General features: G+C 36.9%; 1 protein-coding gene across 1 annotated transcript in view; it reads left to right on the top strand.

The window, feature by feature from the left end:
* LOC143227501 (uncharacterized) overlaps positions 1–9,982 on the top strand; it is a 148,784-nt gene extending 138,802 nt beyond the window's left edge. Inside the window, exon 6 of the mRNA XM_076458942.1 lies at positions 9,455–9,982. Coding sequence (XP_076315057.1) covers positions 9,455–9,882 — 428 coding nt within the window. The 3' untranslated portion in view covers positions 9,883–9,982. The remainder of the gene's footprint in view (positions 1–9,454) is intronic.
* The last annotated feature ends 1,586 nt before the right edge of the window (positions 9,983–11,568 follow it).

Genomic DNA, 11,568 nt, shown 5'->3' on the forward strand with positions numbered 1-11,568 from the left:
GAATACAAAAGAAGTTTAGCCAAAATATTCAGAAGTTTACTTTTCTTACGGCGTCAAGGTTTAGCATTATGTGGACATACTGATACGGAGGGGAACTTCCTGCAGTTAATGAAGCTCCTGGAAGAGGATGATCCTGAGCTGACGGCCTACTTGTCAAAGAAAACCACATTCATATCACCCCGGACAGGAAACAATATTTGTACGATACGTAGATGAAAACCTTGACGTCCATGAGATATTTCAAGGTTCGTACAGTGTTTCCAATTCAACTGGTGAAACAATATCCTCGACTATACTTGATGTACTGACTAGACTCAAAACACCACTGTCAGGATTAAGAGCACAAACTTATGATGGAGCCACTAACATGAGTGGTGCATACGGTGGATGCCAGGCAAAAATAAAGGAGAAGACAACCGTCAGCTTTGTTTTTCACTAAGTAGCACACAAGGCTAGTTTAATAATGCAACATGCAGTTGAAGCTTGTGAATGTGTTCGAGATTCTATCCAGTGGGTACATGAACTTGGTGTCTTGCTTCAGAGGTCAGGGAAATACAAGACAATCTTTGAAAGTATTGTATGGTCAGACAGCCACAATGGTCCAGTTAAATACATCCGCTCACTGTGTCCAACACGCTGGTTGTGCCGTCTATCTGCAATTGCATGTGCTAATGATTACTACAGTGACATTGTTGATTCTTTGTCTGAATTAGCAAATGACAAATCAGATGTAGCAGTGAAAGGACAAGGTCTGCTGGACAGATTTCACAAAGAAAAGACAGTTTTAGGATTGATGATGGCTCAGCATCCATCAGCTGCATTAGAGGAACTAAATCGTGCATTCCAAGCAAAATCAGCGACAGTATCTGGCATGACTGAAGCATTTGCAATGACAGTTGAGCAATTGTGGGTATTGCGAACAGAGGAAAATTTCAACAAGATATTTGATGAAGCTGAGAAAAAGTTAACTTCTCTAGATCTGGTGCCTATTGAACTACCACGCATTTGCAGCTCCCCCAGAAGGATCACAGGTAATGGCTCAGCACACCATTACTTGACAACTTTTATATTATAGAAAATACGATTATGTCAGTCACTTTCATTATAAACCCATTAACCTTACCAGTCGCTCGTATATTACTTGGCAGTAAAAGATAGTTATATTTCTCAAATCTGAGGTCAAAGACAGATCTAAACATTTCTTTAAAACGATGGACTTTCACACAGCTTTTAATAAACCAGGAGAAAGTGGAAACATGAGTTTACATAATTCCTTTTCAATAGATAACGCTGGAGTTTGTTGTTAATGGAATAATAGCCATTCCTTTGTGCAACCACATTTGCAAATAAATAACTGAAGATTAAGTGTTGTGGTCCAAAAAATCCCTGCAGCTGAGTAGACTTCAACTGTGAATTTTAAAAATCTAAACAGGAAAAGACATAGTGTTTTTTGTTGTTTTTTCTTTCGAAAGGTGTGACTGTTTGTTCTAGAACGATACATACAATTATAGAAACTTTTATTCCAAACTATTCAAATAAGGAAAAGAGTCAATTACTGATTGTCAAAGTATATAAGAAAGTTTAAAGAAGAAAGTTTACATTGAAAAAACTCCAAATTACGAAACAGAAAGTTAACGTTTTAGGTATAGAGTAGAAGTGTGTAACGAAATGCAGAATTTTCATAGCAAATATAAAGTAAAACGTTACAAAATAGTAACTTTGATTGAAAAAGATATATGAAGGTAACAAAACACTTAATACAGTCCAAATGTGATCAATCAAGGATGCAAACATGTAACAAAAAGTCAACATTTGATTATTTAATAAGATGCAATCATACTATAACAAAAATGTTACTTTCACAAATGCCCTCTCCCCAATCACTCCAGAAGATTTTGGTTTGTTTGGAATTTCGCGCAAAGCTACTCGAGGGTTTCTGCGTTAGACATCTCTAATTTGGCAGTGTAAGAGTAGAGGGAAGGCAAGTAGTCATCACCACCCACCACCAACATCTGGGCTACTCTTTTAACAACGAACAGTGGGATCGACCGTAACATTATAACGCCCCCACGGCTGAAAGGGCGAGTCGAGTGCCTTATCTTCCTGGCTATGCCGGCCCCTCCCAAATAGAAAACTGAATAATAATAATTTCAAATGTCCAATAAAATAAATTGCTACATAAAGGTTCTGCGGCATCAGTTTTACCAGGTTGAACTTATAAATTCCAGTTATTACCCACGTTTTAAAATACAATTTAAAAGTAAAAATCAGGGTTGAGAAATTACACAGAAATAATACCAAACAATGAGTTTCACTCTTCAAAACTCAAGATCTAAAGAATTTACACGTTTCGATTTAAAAAGTTTGAAAAAGTAATTTCGCGCAAAAGTGATAAAGTCAAGATTAATATTGTTCAAAACTCCTTGATGCTTTCATGACCTATATGTATTATAGAGTTTTGAAACAAATCTCGAAAATTCTAAAAATAATTTTATAAATGAATTAGGAAAATATTGTAGAATATAACACTATTACATTTTACACAGATGGTTGTAATTCAAATGAAAAACTACACGAAACCTGTTTCATAAAGTTATAAATATTTGGTGCAAAAATTTTTATAAAATAGCTCTATCGAGTCTTTATTAAATTTACGCCTTTAATAAACCACTGGAGGTTTTATGAAACCTGGAGGAATTTCTTCTCTTTGTCTCCACTCACAAATAACTCTCTTTTTGAGTAGTCATCTGTTTTTAAACTACAAGTAGTCAAGTTCTTAGCATCTCGCTTAAGTTTACAGCTTTTAAATTCATCTGACTGTCATGAATGCTGGTTGGTGTGGAATCTGTCATCATACTGTTAATCATTGGAAATGTAGTTTACTGTCTCCTATATATCAACATGTACATCTGCCACTAATACATTTCATTAAAGAGATAGGTAGCTTGAAGATCACCATTGGAATTGTAACCCCAGCGACATGAATATTTATTATCTGAATCTACGTGATTTACATTGCAACAAAAATAAGTATAAAGCACTAGATACCTATAATCATGGGTTTGTACACACGAAAAACCTAGTGTGGCTGTCCATGCAACAACACACACACACGTTGAAAATACACTGGGTATCTCTGGTGATACCATCTTTGTATCATCAAACTCTAAAGGCGATGTGAAATGTTATGGATTGTGATCCCTTAAAAATAACAAATAATGCACAAGAAAATGACAATAAAATTCATGAACTAGTAAACATACTTGAAGCAGATATTTGGAGTACTAATAAAGTTTTTGCCTTTGAAAGACGCTGATGACAAATTGTATGAATTCAGTAAGTTCTTTCATCACGAAATTAGCATTAATGATTTCTGTGACCACATGAAAAATGTCCTTCGAAATCACCATAATCATGAGATTTCAAGAACTGTACAAAAGGCTAAAAATATTATCAATAGTTATATTCTTAGTTCCGCAGAAGCAGAGAAAGGGTTTTCAATAATGAATATCATATATACACATGAAAGAAGTCGCCTTACAGTTGAAAATGTGGCAAACCTCATGACAATTGATTTGATTGGCCTCCCACTGGTTTTACAGAATCCCACTTTTCCAGTTCAAATTTGGCTATGAAAATACACACAGCTGATGACAACGGGTTCAAGCGTGGAAGGAATAAAGATTTTAATGATAATCAAGTGGCAATTTGGAAATATTTAAAGCATGCTGAATAAATTATTTGAGTAAGATATTTTTGTTGTTATTTTTAATCACACAAAATTGTGGTGTGTAACGCGACATATAAACGGTTGTTAAAATATTTGAATCCCATCACTCTTCTAAACATTACTGAATCTAGTCAAACTGCGTCGTTTAACCAATACGAAATAATGATAAAGATAAAAAAAAATTTAACCAAATAGACATTCATGAACTGACATTAAACAGAGTAAAATTTTATGATATACATGAAGCTTCCTTTGTAATTGTAGATAAACGTAATTATCAATTATAACATCCTGGAAAGGAATAAATCGACAGATTCATAAAATAAAGTTTATCGAAAGCTAGACTGCATATCCTTTTAAATTTCGTAAAAACTGGGGTATTAGTTTTGGATCCAAAAACATTTAATTTAAAATAAACAAATACAGAAGTTACTCCCTCTCTTTTATTTTTAGGAACGTTAATGCATATCTAACTTGGTTATCGATAGCCTCTAAAGTAGCTGTAATAATGAAGCATTGGTATGATAAATTTACATTTACGATATGTAAGACGTGAGTTTATTTATATTTTTATAGATTTCTCATAACGAATTCCATAAAATAATTATTAAATGCTGTCAGTATCATTACTCTCATGATTTCTTCCACAAGTTTTCCAGTTGATTTGGTTTGTATCTCTATTCAGTTTTTTCTTCCTGTACGTTTTAAAATGATATTGATATAATAGCCTTTACACAAACCCTTACATGAAATATGCTCATTATTTGACATGAGATTTTCTTCACAAACTATGCATTTAACATTTTCCATATCCACACACAAACTGTTAAAACAATAAACCATTTCATTGTTCCTAATTAAATTACATCTTCTAAACTACTTTTGAGACACGTAAATTCAGTATTGTTGACGGTCAATGGTTAAGTACTAGGAGGTTACAATTGAGGGTCTATAATATTTCGTGATTCGAACATTTCCCAAACCTCAGAGATAAATGTCTACTTACTTTAGTGCAGTGGATCCTAACCTTGTTAGAGGTACTGAACCCCGGAAGTTTCACCGAACCCTTCGTAATTGGAAAAATAAAATATGATTTTTTTCAAATTCAAGACATAAGTAGATATTTTACTGATGCACAAAATGAACCATGCATCAGTTACACATAATATCACTGTTTTTAAAGAACAAAACCAAAAAAATATGAATTTCACACGAAAACAAAATCATAACTCAATGAATATTTACTGCAAATCAATGTGACTTTTGCTGTTGCCTTTCAGAGACAAGTTCAGAAATGCACGGCTTTACTTTGGCAAGTGCCACTCTTATATCATTTTCGATACAAAGTATTTTCATTTTCTTCGTTTTCATGTCTACCATCCTCCAAAAGGATTGCTCGCAAAGATATGTTGTAACAAACGGTATGATTATCTCAAGGGCTTTCTTAGCAATAAGAGGGTACGCTACGATTTGGTGACACCAGAACGTTGAAAGCGTTGTTGTTCTAAAAAGTTTCTGTTGAACCTGGCTCTGCTAAAGTTAAATGATTTCGTCGAGGTATTCATCATTGACATCTGCTGTCGCAACACTAAACGTGAACGGCTGTCTCACATGGACATGACTCTCTGGTGAGGAAGTATCCGTTCAGAGACTTTTCGATCTTACTTACACAGTCGTCCAGCAGGGGAAAGTTTGCAAAATTATCATTTTTTGATCGTCGTTTCCATAAAGGTAGCTTTTTTGAAAAGCCTTTAGGCGTTCTTCCGCTTTCAGATGACTGAAAGCATTAAAGATATCGGCCATGTACGCCAAAATGAGAATGAACTCAAATTTTTCGAAGCAATCTGCATGACAATGTTGGTGCTTTCGCAAAAACAGGGCTATTTCCACACGCATGGCAAAAACACGATTCAGTACCTTACCCCGGGATAACCACCGATCGTTAGAATGGTACAGAAGTACCTTGAATTCAGAGCCCATTTCATTACATGGCTCTTTGAAGATGCGGTGCTTCAGGGCACTATTTCGCACAATGTTCACACATTCCACAACAATTTTTAATACTTCTGCCAGTATTGAAGGCAAGGTTTTTGTTGCCAACGCATGTCTGTGCAGAACACAGTGCATTACAACGATGTGTGGTGCATCGGCTTTCACCAGTGCAACAAAACTAAAGTTTCTTCCCAGCATGACTGGAGCTCCGTCCAAAGAAACTGCAGAAACCGTATCCTACGAAAGATCGTTGTCTCTGAAGAAGTCATCCACAAGTTTCTTCACGTCGACTGCCTTAATTTTTGTTCTAAGAGGAGGCTTACAAAATAAAAAATATCTTATCTCGTCGTTCTTCACATAGCGCACGAATACAACGAGCTGGCTTAGATTGGAAACGTCAGTGGTCTGGTCTAGTTGAAGTCTGAATTTTGGTGGGCTTTAAATCAGATATGCAACTACTTGAGCCAAGACGTCATTGCTCATGTCATCTATTCTGCTGCTGATGGTGTCATCTGAAAGAGAAATTTGGGATAACTTATTTTCAGCAGCTTTTTCTAGTATGATATTCGCCATCTTCAACGCAGCTGATTTTACGAGTGCTTTACCAATGGTGTGTGGTTTGCTCTGCTTTGCGATCAAGTACGCAACTTCGAACGATGCTGTGAGAATCGATTTGTCGATGGATACAAAGCCGAGAACAGACAAAGTAGCCTTTTCATCGAACCTGGCTCTCTTTACCTTGAATTCAGCAAGCGTTGTATTCTTGTATTTCCCATCTTCATGCAGCTTTAGAGAGTGTTCTCTTAGTTTTGCCAGTGCTAGACTAGAATTGCTCAACTTGCCATTGCAAATCATGCATTGAGGACGCTGACTACCATTATGTTCCGTTATACACGTCAATCCAAACTGTACGTATTCGTCCGACCATCTTTTGTTTTTGCTCGACCTAGTCAGTATAAAGAAATGGAAAGATTTGGAAAAAAATTTAAAAATGACGCACGATTACTACAGTCACAAGTCGACTACTAAGCGCACGAAGTGCAGCACAGATATTAAAGACAAGTGATGTGACGTGATTAGCCGCAGCCAATGATGGCCAAGTGGCCATGACGTCACGAATCGTACGACTGAAATGTTCGGAAAGGACACACACACAGTATGTGTGTTTTGACCTTCGTCGAACACCTGAGACTGACTCACCGAACCCCTGGATTTCGCCACTGCTTTAGTGAATTAAAGATATTTTCATTATGATTATATTGATAGTTTCAAATGTGTTAATAGCGTCTTACGCTACTTCTAAACTGGAATAACACAATTTGTGCGATTCAATTTTATATATCACACGAATTTCTCAGGTGTTTTATTTTTCTAGAACAAAAAATACAGCTCTAAATAATGTGAGCTTGCATTTTATGTCCTGTAAATTATGTTTAAAATACCTAACATACAAAATAATGTACTTAGAATCTAACCTAAACAAATACAAAAAAACACTAAACACAAAAGCTAGGTAGAACTAGTTAATAAACTTGTAAAATGGAACCAAATCAGAGATATAAAAGGACATGCCACTTCACCGAATACTGAACACTTCAGAATAAAAACAATTCAGTTATATCAGGTTAACCCATTAGTAATGTCCAAAAATTTAATACAGAAGAGAATCACCATTTCTGTCTTTTTAGAAGGTTGTAATGACTACAATGTATACTAAGACGTGTATACACCTGTCCAGACAAATGAAAGAAACTAAACCAGGTCCACTTTTTCAGATCATCAATAAAATAAACTCTTATTAAGATGGATGTGTCTACAGCTAAAGTGAAGCGCTACGTTCAGGTCGTCCTGTTGAGTTTATTTCCTGACTTTCTGCTGGTGCACTTGATGAAGATTGTGCTGTTACAGTTGGAGAACTAGCACAAAAGCTTAATTCAACCCATTCAACAGTTCACCGTCATCTCCAACAGCTTGGAAAAGTGTCGTCTCTTGAAACGTAGATTCCCCATGATTTGACAGAAGCCAACCTTAGAACAAGAGTAGACATTTGTACTTATCTGTCTTCTCGTGAACGTAACTCACCGTTTCTGGACATGTTAGTGACTGGAGATGAATGAAAAATGGATATTTTATAAATGTTTTTAAGCGCCGCAGATAATGGATCAGTGCAGGTAAACTGGCTAAAGCACAGCCCAAAATGGACTTAGACCCTAGGAAAGTCTTGTTAAGCATTTGGTGAGATAACGTTGGTGTGATCTACTTTGAATTGGTGCCACTCAATGTAAGGATTACTTCAGACTTCTATTGTCAAAACAGTTAGTGCGCTTGAATGTTGCACTGAAAGATAAGAGGCCTGCTTTGATCAATCGTTAGGGTGTTGTGTTACACCAGGATAATGCACGGCCCCATACAATGAGGATTACATCTGCAAAAATTGAAGAGCTAAACTGGTTAAAACTTCCATCATTCTCCTTATTCTCCAGAATTTGCTTCATCTGATTATCATCTCTTCTGAAATTTGCAGAACTATCTTGATGGAAAAAAGCTTGGAACACATAACATCTCAAAACTACCCTCTCTACATTCTTTTCCTCCAAACCCCAACAATTTTATGGAAGTTGCGTTCAGAAGCTTGTGAATCGTTGGCAGGGAGTAATTAATAATAATGGAACATACATTATTAATTAAATAACATTAAAAGCGTTTGAAATCCTTTCTCTTTTACTGAATCTTAAATCAGACATTATTTAAGGGATGACTGATATTAGGAACTCACCTACTTTGTGTATAGCTATCTCGGAATTTCATTAAAATCATTATAGTTTTTAATCAGGCAACCTTAAAATATTTCTTTTATGAATAATTTACATTATTTTATGAATACAAAATCTGGCTCCGTATGTTTTGTCACTTTCAATCCTTTTTGTTTTTCTTTTTAAGTTCAGTAGCCAGCTCTACTTGTCGACTGAGCTATGATTTTTTTTTTCATTGTATATGTTTCTTTACTATTTTTGTAAGATAATATACGAGGGTTTGTTGGTTGTAAAATGTATTTTATAGATTCCAGACTTTAATATAGTATTATAATAAACATAATGGTCAAAGCTCATGTATACGATTTCGCTGTATGAGTTAATAGAAAGTGTATCTTTCTTATAAAAGAGCGATTACGGTAGGTAAGACACTATATCTACCTTTTCATGACATGTGGATCAGAAAATCTAGATGAGTTTTGTATTACTTTAAAACTAGTGTCCGTGCCATCCGTACATAGCGCAATCAACGATAATTATAATACTGTTTAGAGAATATTCCCAATATGCACATAGTAACGAACATATGTATAGGGAACGAGGCCAGCAATCAACATTACCTCCCTCTATCATACAATGCATACGGTCTGTTCTCTCTACGGCATATTTATGAGCATGCGCAATTTCAGAGCTGTCAAAATTCATCAAAGACGAGTTGTATAAATACCAGCAGATGAGAAGAAGGAGATGTTTATAGTTTTAGTTTTTTTATACGTATTTTAGAGTGTCGAAACTATGGAGTGTAAGATTGTATTAGCAATTTTGTTTTTATATTTTAACTTCACATCGTTGCATTTTTACCCTACAGATCCATCTATAACCACGGTATTAGTTACGGACGATAATCAAATGACTGGTGATTTAGAACGTCAGCGTCGCAAGGCTGGCGAAGGCGCTACCGCGGTCTCTCCAACGGTAGGTGTAGAACGTCGGCGTCGGGAGGCTGGCGAAAGCGCTGCCACGGTCTCTCCAACGGAAGGTGTAGAACGTCGGCGTCGGGAGGCTGGCGAAGGCGCTGCCACGGTCTCTCCAACGGACGGTGTAGAACGTCGGCGTCGGGAGGCTGGCGAAAGCGCTGCCACGGTCTCTCCAACGGAAGGTGTAGAACGTCGGCGTCGGGAGGCTGGCGAAGGCGCTGCCACGGTCTCTCCAACGGAAGGTGTAGAACGTCGGCGTCGGGAGGCTGGCGAAGGCGCTACCACGGTCTCTCCAACGGAAGGTGTAGAACGTCGGCGTCGGGAGGCTGGCGAAGGCGCTACCACGGTCTCTCCAACGGAAGGTGTAGAACGTCGGCGTCGGGAGGCTGGCGAAGGCGCTGCCACGGTCTCTCCAACGGAAAGTCATTAACTAGAACTATGAACTCTTTTTTTTTAATAAAATATTGTGGTGTCATTCGCTCATTTGTAACTTTTGTATCATGTGTATAAATTAAAATTGTACAATTCTTTATCGTTGTTTAAGAACTGGTGTTTCGGAAGTTTTCCTTGGTTAATGAAACTTCATTCAACAGCACCACGTAAAGGCTTCGTTGTAATATAGGAAAAATGTATTTACAGCTACTGTAATCCAGTTTCGATACCCGTAATGTACATACATAACCAAATTTGTATCGGTCTGTATTTCTATTCCTTCTCAAAAAACCTATTACAAACTTCGCTTTGAAACCGATAAACGTTCTTTCACACACTTTAATACAATTATTACGGCGTTTTTCTAAGCATTTTATTCCTCAGATATCCATTTTTGTGTCACCTAATTCACAACCTAATGTCTATTCTTTTTCGTCTTGCTCTGTGAATTCTACATGTCATAATTTTACAAAAACATCGCATCCAGATCATATTTTTTTAACTGTTAGAAATCCATGTCTCTATTCTTCTTCGTCTTGCTATGTATCTGATATCTTAATCTCTATTCTTACATTTTTTTTTCTTAGCATTTATTCCTCATTCCGTTTTGCATGATCTAACCGAACGTTGATATCAAAGTCTTCATTCTTGAACATTCAAATATCTATTCTTGCCATTCTGTATATCTAACACTCAAATCTCTATTCTTCGTTGTATTACTCACCACTTCCCATCCATACTTCTATTCTTCTTCGTTTTACTATTTGAAATTCATAGACCTCTCCTTCACATTTTTATTATAATCTGGCATCCAGATCTTTATTTTTCATAACTTTTAATTGTTTCACATCCATATCTCTATTCTTCATCGTCTTCCTTCGTATTGGGTGTAGAAATCCTTATTCTTACCTTTTTTTCAAAATATACTCTTCAAAAAGAAAAAAAAAAAAAAAAAGGCAAAATATAAGACATATTGTTAACAAGTTTATTCCGGGTAGTTCTGTATGACATGTGTGAACCTTTCTCTGTTCACTGCTGAACATCCAAACTCTGCAAAGGCGAAGTCCACGCTCACTAGTTAAAATTTAACGTCAATAACGAGTATGCCCTCCCGTGAGCATCAATAACTGCTTGGCATCTCCTACCCATGGAAGCGATGAGATGACGAATCACATCATGTGGAATAACTGTCCATTCAGCCTGCAAAGCTGCTGAGGTAGAGTCTGCGGTTGATATTGTCGCCGTTGCAGACGTCGGTCCAACTGGTCCCAAAGATGTTCGATGGGATTTATATCTGGTGATCAGGAGGGCCAAAGAAGAACGTTGATGTTGTGGTGTTTCAAAAAGACAGTAGTGAGTCGGGCAGTGTAAGGACGGCGTTGTCATGTTGAAAAACGTCGTTGACGTTCAACATGATGGGTTGCACATGGGGCCTAAGAATATCGTCGACGGTCTGATCAGAAATCCTACACAGCCCTGGTATGGTTAAGGCAGTAGACGTCGCAGTAGTTGTCCTATCCAGAAAGTGACGTAACCGGATGTAGCGATCTTGTGCGTGGTTACACGAGGTCTGTCAGATCGTGGACGATCATAAGTTGATCCATGTTGTTGATGACGATTCCATAGCCTTGTGATGGTATTTAAATGGACATTCACAGCTCAGGCAACATCTCATCGAGATTCG

Source organism: Tachypleus tridentatus, chromosome 9, assembly GCF_004210375.1.
Source record: "Tachypleus tridentatus isolate NWPU-2018 chromosome 9, ASM421037v1, whole genome shotgun sequence".
In the NCBI taxonomy this organism is placed as follows: Eukaryota; Metazoa; Arthropoda; class Merostomata; order Xiphosura; family Limulidae; genus Tachypleus; species Tachypleus tridentatus.